The sequence below is a fragment of the Colobus angolensis genome, unplaced genomic scaffold, assembly GCF_000951035.1.
Source record: "Colobus angolensis palliatus isolate OR3802 unplaced genomic scaffold, Cang.pa_1.0 Scaffold117, whole genome shotgun sequence".
Taxonomy (NCBI): Eukaryota; Metazoa; Chordata; class Mammalia; order Primates; family Cercopithecidae; genus Colobus; species Colobus angolensis.
The window spans coordinates 5,019,356-5,031,902 of NW_012112808.1; the positions used below are offsets into that span (position 1 = coordinate 5,019,356).

The 12,547-nt window shown below is 42.0% G+C and overlaps 1 protein-coding gene across 1 annotated transcript in view; it reads right to left on the reverse strand.

The window, feature by feature from the left end:
• Window positions 1–12,547, reverse strand: part of DZANK1 (double zinc ribbon and ankyrin repeat domains 1) — a 91,343-nt gene that overhangs the window by 68,498 nt on the left and 10,298 nt on the right. Inside the window, exons 4-7 of the mRNA XM_011962927.1 lie at window positions 8,893–9,007; window positions 7,370–7,466; window positions 6,268–6,335; window positions 1,573–1,658 (exon numbers count right to left, since the gene is read on the reverse strand). Coding sequence (XP_011818317.1) covers window positions 1,573–1,658; window positions 6,268–6,335; window positions 7,370–7,466; window positions 8,893–9,007 — 366 coding nt within the window. The remainder of the gene's footprint in view (window positions 1–1,572; window positions 1,659–6,267; window positions 6,336–7,369; window positions 7,467–8,892; window positions 9,008–12,547) is intronic.

Sequence of the window (12,547 nt, forward strand, 5' to 3'; positions counted from 1 at the left end):
TGCAACCTCCACCTCCCAGGTTCAAGCAATTCTCCTGCCTCAGCCTCCCAAGTAGCTGGGATTACAGGTGCCCACCACCATGCACAACTAATTTTTTGTATTTTTAGTAGAGACAGGGTTTCACCATGTTGGCCATGCTGGTCTTGAACTCCTGACTTCAGGTGATCCGCCCGCCTCGGCTTCCCAAAGTGCTGGGATTACAGGTGTGAGCCACTGCGCCTGGCCTATAACACATTTTTTTAAAGGCAAAATGTTTGAACAGACACTTTACCAAAGAAGATGCATGGATGGAAATAAGCACATGCAAAGAGGCTCAACATCATTAGTCACTAGGGAAATGCAAATAAAAACCACAATGAGATACTGTTACAATCTCATTAAAATGACCAAAATAAAAATAAAAGTTAGTAAGGATATAGAGAATTCTCATCCACTGCTGGTGAGAATGTAAAATGGAACAATCACTTCGGAAAGCAGTTCAGCAGTTTCTTAAAAAAAAACATATACTGATCATATTCCTCTTCAAGGTATTTGCCCCAAGGGAAATGAAAACATGTGTATACATAATGACTTTGGGGTTTTAAAAATTATTTTATTGTACTTGTTAATTTTTATCAATTTATTTATTTATTTAGACACCAGGTATGAGACTGGCTCACTTTTGTATATACAATAACTTTTGTACAAATGTTCATAGCAATTTTATCTGTAATAGCTCAAAATTGGAAATAACACAAATTCCCATCAATAAGTGAACGGATGAACAAACTGTGGTGTAGCCATACAATGGACTGTTATTCAGCAATAAAGAGAAATGGGTATTTGTTACAAGGAACAACACGGATGAATCTCAAAATAGTTATGCTGAGTGAAAGAAGCCCCCCAGAAAAGAGTAGAGACTAAATCACGTCATTGACATATGGAATCACATGCAAGTTAAGCTATAGTGACAAGAAGCAGATCGATAATTGCCTGTGATGCGGGGATGAAAGGAAGGGGTTACCAAATAGGGTACAACGTAGGAAATTTTTGGCGAGGATGAATGTATTCATTTTCTTGATTGTGATAGTGTCATGGTTACATACATACATACAGAGTCAAATGAACTCTAAATACATATGTTTATTGTATGTCAATTATACTTTTTAATAGACTGTAAATATTTAATTTAAAAAGTTGGGGCCAGGTGTGGTGGCTCACACTTGTAATCCCAGCACTTTGGGAGGCCAAGGCAGGCAGATCACAAGGTCAAGAGATCAAGACCACCCTGGCCAACATGGTGAAACCCCATCTCTACTAAAAATACAAAAATTAGCTGGATGTGGTGGCACACGCCTGTAATCTCAGCTACTTGGGAGGCTGGAGCAGGAGAATCGCCTGAACCCGGGAGGCAGAGACTGCAGTGAGCCGAGATTGCACCACTGCACTCCGGCCAATGGAGCAAGACTCTGTCTCAAAAAAATAAATAAATAAAAGTTGGAGGTGGGCAAAAATGTCCCATCTTTAAATTCTCTTTGACCGTGATGTATCTTTGTAGGATTTAAGACAGAGTAAAGAGAATGTGATACTTACTTGAGAAAGTCTGTCTCCCTTTGAATTCTCATTATCTCCGTGCGTGTCAAACACTTCTGGCCACTTATGTGTGCAAAACCGGGAGACTAAAATTAAGAATATAGTTACATATAGAGTCATATAGTCAAAATAACATGGTAAAGGCTATGGTATAGAAAAATTCCATTAAAAATCATTATGGGTGAATACACATAGACATACAAAGAGGAATAATAGACACGATAGACTCCAAAAGTGGGAAGGGTGGGAAAAGGTGAGGGCTGAAAAATTACCTATTGGGTGCAGTGTTCATTATTCGGGTGAAGGGTACCCTAGAAGCCCAGACCTCACCATTACACAATATATGTAACGAACCTGTACCCCTTGAATCTATAAAAATAAAAAATCATTATGAGGAGTAAAGTAATTATTACTCTAGTATCTAACATTTCTAAATTATTTAACGTGCTATTCACAATCATATATGTATATTTCATTAAAAATGAGAGTTTACAATAAAAGATACCTGAATTTACCATCAGACCAGATTTTAGGATTTAAAAACTTTAGTATCCCAGGCTGGCCAACATGGCGAAACACCATCTCTACTAAAAATACGAGAAAAAAAAAAAATTAGACGGGTGTGGTGGCGGGTGTCTGTAATCCCAGCTACTAGGGAGGCTGAAGCAGGAGAATTGCTTGAACCCAGGAGGCAGAAGTTGTGGTGAGCCAAGATTGCACCATTGCACTCCAGCCTGGGTGAGAGTGACACCCTGTCACACACCAAAAATAAAAAGGAAAAATAAATAAGTAAATAAACTCTGCCAGGCGCAGTGCCTCATGCCTGTAATCCCAGCACTTTGGGAGGCAGAGGCAGGCAGATCAACTGAGGTCAGGAGTTCGAGACCAGCCTGACCAACATGGAGAAACCCCATTTCCACTGAAAACACAAAATTAGCAGGGTGTGGTGGCACATGCCTGTAATCCCAGCTACTCAGGAGGTTGAGGCAGGAGAATCGCTTGAACCCGGGAAGCAGAGGTTGCAGTGAGCCACGCTTACACCATTGCACTCTAGCCTGGGCAATAGAGTGAAACTCCATCTCAAACAAATAAATAAATAAACTTTAGTCTCTATTTTTCTCAAAAATTATATCTCTAGGAAACTCAAAGGACTGAACTTAAGACTTCAGGCTTTATCCTGTAGGCAATGGGGAGCTGTCAGAGGTTTCTCATTGCTTTTGTGCCACATCTAACATGGCCTAGGCTGGGTGTAGTGGCTCACGTTTGTAATCCCAATACGTTGGGAGGCTGAGGCAGGAGGATCGCTTGAGGCCAGGAGTTCAAACACAGTCTGGGCAACATAGTAAATCCCCATCACTACAAAAAGAAAAAGAAATAAATAAAAACATAACATGACCTAGACCCTGAGTCTCAAAGTGGTGGTACATTAGCCAAATTTGGCCTGCCATTGAGTTTTATTCGGCATTGGCTCCCATAGTGTTTCAAAATTTGAACTAATTGTCAAAACTTTAAATTATGTTATTACACATAAAGATGTAGGTTTCTGGCTTCTCATGCAAATTTATTGGATGTAGCAACACTGAGCCTTCAGTCCTTCTTGCTAATGGTTGCCTGAGGCTGGGTAAAGTGATTCCTTTAACTGGCTAGTGCACTTCACATTGTCAGAGAACCTGCAGCTCTAATGCTCCTACACTATGGCCAGGTGTCAGCTGTCATTTATCCTCTACCCAGGCTGCATCATGCGTTCACTCTGCTGCCTGACCCCTGCAGGTTCCCTCAGGCCAGATGCTGAGCTCAGAGACATCTTGTCTCCCTGGGGTTGTTGAAATGTGGTGATACCCACCAGTGTCATTAATTCGGATATATGCTAAAGTATGCTTCAGATGGGATTCAGCTGAAATACTGAGAAGACTCTTACCAATATGAAGGAAAAGAGTGGAAGAAAAAAGTTTTGTGGTCTTCTCCTGGCCTTCCTGGCTTTCTAAACTCTAGTCAAATTCCCTAAACTTTGTCTTTGTCCTGCTGTTCCTAGTTTTTGGGGATTCTAAATTTTGGAATCTTTAAATATTATTTTATCTTTCCCTTATAAACAACTCAAACAACTAAGTGGGCAAGGTAATCCAAATATTTATGCACAAAGAAAATATTTCTAGGCACATTACAAATAATTATGGCCACGTGAGACTGCTTTTCTAAAATAGCTCCTGTGTTTTATCATATACGGTCATTCATTCTTCAAAATGGTATGTTTTACCTCAGAAGCAGTGTTCTTATTTGGATCATGCCAGTGTGCACTGCCCATGGATTCTGAGTGTGCTCATCAGCCCATCCGATAACCAGAGAACCCTTCTTTCCAGAAGATTGGGAGAGGCAATCTTACATGTAGGGGGGCTGCCCTTTTGTTTAGTGGGCCTTGCAAGCAGGCCTTCTCAGGTCTGGTCCTCGGGCCTGGGCTTTGTGGTTCTCCAAAAAATATAGTGAATGGGCAGATGAAAGAACCTAGGAGGTCAGGCTGAGTTATACCTTGGCATTAGAGTCTAGAAGTGAAGGAAAGAGCTTGACCTTGGGATAACTGGTCTTCTAGGCCAGTGATTCTCAGTCTGGGCTGATCAGCAAAGTCATCTGTGGACTCCATCCCAGGCTTATAGACTCTGACTATCTAGAAGGATTGCAGGGAGCATAGCTGGGACTTGATACATATTTAAAGTTTCCCCTGGGTGACTGTGATATGCAACTGGGTTTGGAAACCATGCTTTTCACCTCCTTTATACTTGATGGTAAGTGTGAGCAGCCATGGAATCATGGGCACACAAGAAGCAGTTGTGGTTACACAGAAAATGTAACTCCAGGTACACTAAACTTGGCGCTCAAATAGAAGGAAGAGAACAAGGGCTCCTGGGTTGCCCTTAGATGCCAAAAGTCCAAATTGGATTTTATAAACATTGAAAAATCAAAGCACTATAATAGTAGGCAACTAGTGTAAGAGCATCTTGCTTGTGTTATAGTAGTAAGAATGCATTGATATGCCATTTATTTATTTATTTATTTTTGAGATGAAGTCTCACTTTGTTGCCAAGGCTGGAGTGCAATGGCACGATCTTGGCTCACTGCAACCTCCGCCTCCCTGGTTCAAGCGATTCTTCTGCCTCAGCCTCCTGAGTAGCTGGGACTACAGGTATGCACCACTCGGCCCAGCTAATTTTTGTACTTTTAGTAGAGACGGGGTTTCACCATATTGGCCAGTCTGGTCTCGAACTCCTGACCTCATGATCCGCCCACCTCGGCCTCCCAAAGTGCTGGGATTACAGGTGTGAGCCACCACACCCAGCTGATATGCCTTTTATTAAGGTCATAAGTCACCTCTATCTTGTCAAAGCCAATGGGAATTTCCAATTGTCTGTCTTTATCTAATTAGAACCTTCAGTAACATATGACATAGATGACCTTGTCCTTGAAAATCTTCCATTTCTTGGTTTCCATGGCAACATATTTTTTTGGCTTTCTTTCTACTTTCAGGCTCCTCCTCCCCTGCTCAACCTCTAAGTTGAGGACTTTCTTCATTGTCCTTCTCTTCATTTTCTGTACAGCCTTGGCTAGTGATCTCATTTAGACCTAAGCTTCAAATACCAATCAACATATTGAATATTTCCATATTTCTAAGTACATATCTCCAGCCCTGACCTTTCCTGAGTGTGAACTTGCACATCCAACAGTCTACTCAACACCCCTACTTGGATGTCTAATGCGTCCTTGGACACCTGCTCCTCTCTCATCTTTTCCAGCTTTGTCAATGGCACCATCATCTCCAGATACTCAGGACAAACCCTGAGAGGCATCCTTGGCTCCTTCCAGCTATCGGATCCCTCAGCCAAGCCTACCTCCTATCCTGACTACCTCTACAACCTTGGTCCAAGCCACCGTCATTTCTCACCTGGAACAAAAGCCCCCTAAATAATGTTGTCTCTTTCCTCTTCCATGGCCTAATCTCCAAACTGTGGCCAAAGAGAAAACTTTTAAATGTAAATGGGACTGTGTCTTGTCTGCCAAACAGATTCCCTTTACAATTAGAATATAATTCAAACTTCTTACGGTCAGACTAGTGTCTATGACTCTCAACCATGCCTGACGATTAGAATCATTTAGGGGTGTTTTTTTTTTTTTTTTTAATGATGCTCAAACTTCACTTCAGACCAATTAAATCAGAATTTCTGACGCTAAATCTTGGGGATTGGTTTGAAGCTCCTCAGGTGATTCTAATGTGCCGCCATGTTTGAGAACCACAGCTCTAGACACTCTGGCCCCAGCCACCTTCTGCCTCATCTCCCACTTTGCTCATCAGGCCTGAGAATGTGCATTTCAAATAAGTTCCCATGTGATGCTGATGCTACAGGTCTGGGGATCGCCTCTGAGAACCACTGCTCTATCTCATTACCATTTTATCTTCTTCATGACACTTACCACCATTTTAAATTTTCTGTTTATTTACTTATTTATTATCTGTCTGCCCCCAACCCCAATAAAAGGTAAGCTCCATGAATACAGGGACTTTTCTTGCCGAACACAGTATTCTCAGCACTATAACAGTGCCTAGCACATGGTCAAAAGAGGGGGAGGTGCAGTCTTAAAGTATTTCATGGGAAGCATTAAAAATATAGGAGGTATTTGAGTACCCTAAAGATTGTCCTTATAAGTTACCTGGGACTGGCGGGTGGGTGGTCTAGAACCTGATCCTCCAGCGTGAGCTGGGATTTCCAGTGGACTCTCTGAAAAGCGAAGATCTTTCAAAGTTTTAGGGTCAGTTCTTTCACCTACCTGGAGGTCTACAACGATATTAAAAACATCACTCTTTGAGCATCTGTAATTATACATAATCATGCAAAGAGGTCTTCACAGTGGGAAACCTTTTAATAAGGAACAACTGTTACCACATCGCTTTCCTAGAACTAATAATTATGTAAAGAGCTCCCGCCACACACTCAATGTATTAGAAGTGAGAAAGAAAAAACAAGCCCAGACTGAGAAGATCGTCTTCCCCGCGGCATTCTACAATATTTCACGTCAGACTTGGAAAACAGACAGATCGATCCAGTTGCAAAGTTAGCAGGAAATATTATATCTCCCAAGAACACACTGCAGCTGTAAAATGTCGTTAATAGCCCCCACTTTGCATGACTAGTCTTTCTTACTCACTGAGAAACCCTGTTCTCTAAAATCACAGATTATCAGAAACTGTGCTGTTTGAAATTCTCAGTAAGAACGAAACATCTAACTCTTGCCTGAGGAATCTAGGCCACCTTGACATAGAGAAGCAGCCTCAATGTCCAACCCTGGTGCAAAGATAATCATTTCTGAACACAGTATTCCCCATGTATCTTTGTAATTTCCAAAGCAACAGAACCCTGGGTCCCCTTACCAGTCGATACCTGATGATGATCCCTTCACACCCAGACCCGCTTCGCTTTGAGCCTATCAAAACTCTGCTTTCATTTACATTTCACCCAAACTCCACCCTTCCCCCAAACTCTACAACTCCAGGGTTTCCTCTGTTTGGTGAGATGCCCCCATGGCTCCCTGTGGTGGGTCAAGAAATCTGACTTGGTTGGACTGCTTGATCCTCCTTCATGATCTTAAGCTGTTAGCAAGGACAGTATAAAAACTCAAAGTACAGCATACTTTCCTGCCCCAGTGTTTCTTATTCCAACACTTCTCCAGACAAGAAAACATGCAATGAACATGCCATGAACCTCTTTGGTGGGTTCAGAATACAAAACCTTGTTTTTGTTCTGTCACATCATACCTGGAAACTTTCTGAGGTTAACATTCCAGCTGCGTTGATTTTCAGAGTTCTGATATTTCTTCTTTAGTTTTGATCCAACAAATCCATTTTTGAATTCCTAGGAATGAAGAGATTGCGTATCACTCACTTGGTTATTCCCATGCGAGAATTAAAGCTGCACGATAGAGACAGGGTCATGGTGTGCATTTCTTATTTGAAAGAGTTTACGGTTGTTTTCACGAAGTAATCCCTGTTTCACTTTATTCTGGAAATATGCAGCTTTGTATCTGGGCTGGGCTGCTCAGTTGGCAGCACATCTGGATGTAGGCCTCACCAGGTGAAGTGGCCAAGGCAGGAGGCAGGGAGCAGCACATGCAGGCAGGATGTTACAACTGTAGGAGTCTGGGTAACAACAGAGGGACCACCAAGTCCAGAGTGGCAAAGGCAGGGTAGGGTCAGACCAAAATCAGACTTCTGTACATGACCTGCGCACACACAGTCCTTAAACACTCTTCCCTCTGGACTTTCTCCATGGACTTGGTCCCTCACACCTGATTCAAGCCTAAGCACCTGCTGATATATGTGGGCTCAGCCCCCGCAGATGGCCCTTGCCCAGTGTAGATCCTTGCCTTGATCACACTTGAGCCCCACCCATGCCTGCATCCACTGCTTTGGTCCTACAACCTCCTCTCTAGCCTCAGGTTCATGGTCAAGCTTAAGCGAAACCCCTATAAACTTCCTCTGTCAATCCCAACAACATCCCTGTGACTAAGACCTCTGGGTTGGCCGCCATACTGTAGGCTAGCCCATCCTCTGGCCTAGCTCCTTGAATCTTTCTCATTGATACTCACACCCAGTGCCTGAAGCTTCACACATCCTTCTCAGATGGATCTAATTGACTCTTCACAGTGGGGAGGCTTTGCAGATATTTGGGAATAAAGATTTCAACATAAAAGAATTCTATGCCCACTGAGGACTTCTACTTACCCAAAGCATCTATCCAACAGATACACAATCACCACCCTCTCCTGCCTGCCCCTGTGCAAGGCAATGAGTATAGCAACCATGCCACCTTGGAGCTTGTAATGCATAGGCAAGATAAACAAGGAACAAAGTAATCACATGCTCAAAGCAGTTGGGTGCCAGGATAGCAGTGATAGGGTATAGCATACACAGTTCAGTTTGGTTGGAGTATATGTAGGGGGTTCACAGACAAAGCAGGAAAGCCCGACCAAGGGCAAAAACTGATGACTTGGATGGAAAGCTAAAGGTTTCTGGTTTTCTCAGTAGGTAACAGAGAGCCACTGAAGACACTGAAGCATGGACCCCAGTGCTCAGCAGGTATTCTCATCTTCAGGGTAGATAGGAGACTGACGAAAGGCTGAGAAATCAGTGAAGATACTTTGCAATGGTTGATAATGACTTCAATTATAAGGACCTGACTATCAGCAGAGGTAAGGTAATAAAAGGCAAGATCTGCTCACTGAGAAAGAAGGAACCAAAATACAGTGACAATCTGAATGGATTATAGTTTCATTACTTGCCTGCCTTGAAGAATCTTTGAGAACATTTTCAACATTGTCTTCAGGAGAGACTACATTCGGTGGTTCATAGCCTACCTGAAACACCTTTGTCACAATGCCACTCTGTCTGCAGTCTCTGAAAATTATTATTAAAGAAGGAAAAAGTCTGTGTTACACAAAGATTCAAAAAAAAGTGGCTAACAATTAAGATGATTTTATTAAAGTACCTTAGTCTAGCTACTAAATTTATTGTATTTCAAATTGAAGAAATCAAATGTAATTTCTATAGTCTTTCCTTACTTCCTTCCTTTTGGGTTATTTACTGCTGTGTAACAAACCACCCCAAAGGTAGCGCCTTAAAACATGGATCTATGGATTTATGGTCTCCACTGAGTAGGTCTCATCTGAGCTCTTTCATGTGGCTGCCATCAGACATCAGCAAGGGCTGGAGTCAACTGAAGGCTCAACTGGGCTGGGTGTCCAAAACGACTTCTCTCAAATATGCCAAGCCTGGGCTGGGGTAACTGGAACAGCTAGGGGCTTACCACTCATCGCTCTCACTCAATCTCCATCTCTCTGTCCTTCCCTCTCTCTCCCATGCGGTTAGCTTGGGCTTCCTCACAGTATGGAAGACTCACATAGTCAGATTCCCTCCATAGTACCTGGCTACCCCAATCCCCTGCTAGTGTTTTTGTCCCAAGAAACCAAAGCAGAAACTACGATATTTCTTGTGATCTCAGAAGTGCTTGGCATCATTTCTGAAATATTCTCTTGGTCAAAAGCAGTCACAATGCCAGCAGAAAGGCTACAAAAGGGCATAAATACTGGGAGGCATAGTTCATCACGGGCCATTTTTGAAGACTATCTACTACATTCATCATAAAGATATCACACCATAAGCCTCAAACTATTCTAAAACAAAAAATTTGTTACCTAGGTCATTCCACATGAATCAAGAGCATTTTCCCTGTCTCAGCTGTAGGCAGTATAATATATGCTGCGCTGGTAGATCCTGTAACTCAAATACTATCATGTTTTCCATTCATTCATAATATTTCACAATTCAACTTGTTCTCTGATGCAGTAAGAATTTCATGAGAAGACAATGTAGCAGTGTCCATGACTAAAAACTAGTGGTGATTTTATTTCAGTACCAGTAGCTCACCTATACTCTACTTTTTAACAGCTTTATTGAGGTATAATTTACATGACACAAAATTCATCTATTTTAAGCAACCGGTTCAATGGAACTCAGTCAGTGTAGACAACTGTGTGAATATCAGCACAGTGGAAATCTTTAGGACATTTCCATTATCCAAAATAATTCCCTTGTGCCTGTGTGCAGTCACTCCTCGCTACCACCGCCTATCTTAGGTAACCACTGATCTGTTTCTTATCTCTATAGTTTTGTCTTTTCTAGAAATTTAACATAAATGTAATCATACATATGCAGTCATCTTACATGTCTGGATTTTTTATTTATCTCTTTTTTTGGAGGCTCATCCATATTGTTTTAACTCATTAATTGTTATTGTTGAGTAGTATTCCATTTTATGGATATATCACGATTTTTATGTCCATTCCCCAGTTGATGGTCATTTGGATTATTTCTGGGTTTGGGTTATTATGGATAATGCTGCTATGAACATTCACACATAAGTCTTTATGTGGACATGTTCTCATTTCTCTTCAATAGATACCGAGGAGTGGAATTGCTGGGTCACATGGCAGGTATGTGTTTAATTTTCAGAAACTGCCAAACTGTGGCTGTTCCATTTTACATTCCCACCAGCATTAGCTGAGGGTTCCAGCTTCTCCACATACTTGCTGACACTTGATATTGTCAGCCTTGTTGACGACCTGTACACTTGATCATGTTCTCTGTAGGTATTTGCTTGATATGTGTCCCTTGTCTATCAAGATATAGGCTTGGCTGCTGTAACACAGAATCAAAACAATAGTGTCTTTAAGGCAGGACACAGTGGCTCACTCCTGTAATCCCAACACTTTGGGAGGCGAAGGCAGGTGAATCACTTGAGGCCAGGAGTTCACGACCAGCCTGGCCAACATAGCAAAACCCTGTCTCTACCAAAAGTACAAAAATTTAGCTGGCTGTGGTGGCACACACCTGTAATCCCAGCTACTCAGGAGGCTGAGGCACAAGAAATGCTTGAACCCAGGAGGCAGAGGTTGCAGTGACCTAAGACCACACCACTCCACTCCAGTCTGGGTGACACAGCAAGACCCTGTCTCAAAAAATAAACGAACAAACAAACAAACTAACAAATAGAGGTTTAAACAAGACAGAAGTCATAGGGTATAAGCAGTCTAGAGCTGGTATAGGGGTGTCATGGTGACAGGAGCACGATATCAAGTTTCTACCTTGTTACTCCATCATTTCTATCACATTGCACTTATCCTCATGGCCCAACCTGACTGGCCAACCACATCTACATTCCAGTCAATTGGAAGCAAAGCCCACCGTTTCTCTTTAAAGGTACAATCTTAAAGTTGAACACATCACTTCTACGTGTATCCACTGGCCACAGCCCGGTACACATCTCTAACTAGGGCAACAGGGATTGGGAAGTATCTTCAAAGCAACCACGTGCCTGGCTAAAAATCATGGGCCCGATTATTAAAGGGAAAAACAGATATTGGGGGACATCCAGCAGCCTCTCCCACATCATCATGACCACGCTTGGCATATTTATTTCATGTGTTTAACTCTCACCCCCTCCTCATTTGCACTGAAAGCTCACCTTTCCCATGTTATCCTTTCTATGTGATTATGGTTCACTGGTTACCACAGCCCGTGTTTCTATTTGCTCTGGCCAGACTCTTGATACTTTTTATATTTCCAATTATCTTTTTTCTTCAAGGTTCTTTGTCTGCTTTGTCCTTATTCATTTTCATACTGATCTTTAATACATATTGTCTGTTTCATTAGCATTTCTTCAGCAACTGCTCAGATTTCTTACATGCTCAATTTTTATATTTCTTAAAATTTTTGAACCTTTAAGTAAATAAGTATCCCTGGATCTTAGAAGGGAAGATTTATGAATCTGTAAATCTGGTTTTGTTATTTTTTTTTTAAAGAAGAGATTTAAACAGGGAAATTTAGCCACCTATGAGTCACTCCAGCCAGTGAACATGCGAGTGTCTTCTGATCACGGAAAGCTGAGACGTTATTTCTAAATACTGTCACTCACAGATAGGTAGTGACTATTTAGACGAATTGTATATTTCTTAGAATTTTTTTCTCCATCTTCTAGAAAGGTAGCTTAAAACTTCTACATTGTTTAATGTTAAACAGATTCACAAATCTGGTTACAGATATAGATGATCTTTTAGATGAACCACTTGCTTAACTCATTCGCCTCAGCATCCATCTCGTCTGCATGTTCATCTTTGGCCCCAGGCCTGTCGTCCAAGATCCAATTGTCCTTCCTGTTAGCACACACTTCCCAGACATCACAAGCCTCTCCATCCAGGGATCACTTGAATCTTGGATGGTCGTGAGGCTCCCAGAATGCACACTTACAACCCCACATGAGGCCTGGCTCTTATCCACTTATTCCACCCCCTAAGATCCAGGTTGTTTCCCCCACCCCAGCTGGCCCTTCTTTGGGGAACCAGAAGGCATTCACCTTTTGAGCTGAAAATTCAAATATTT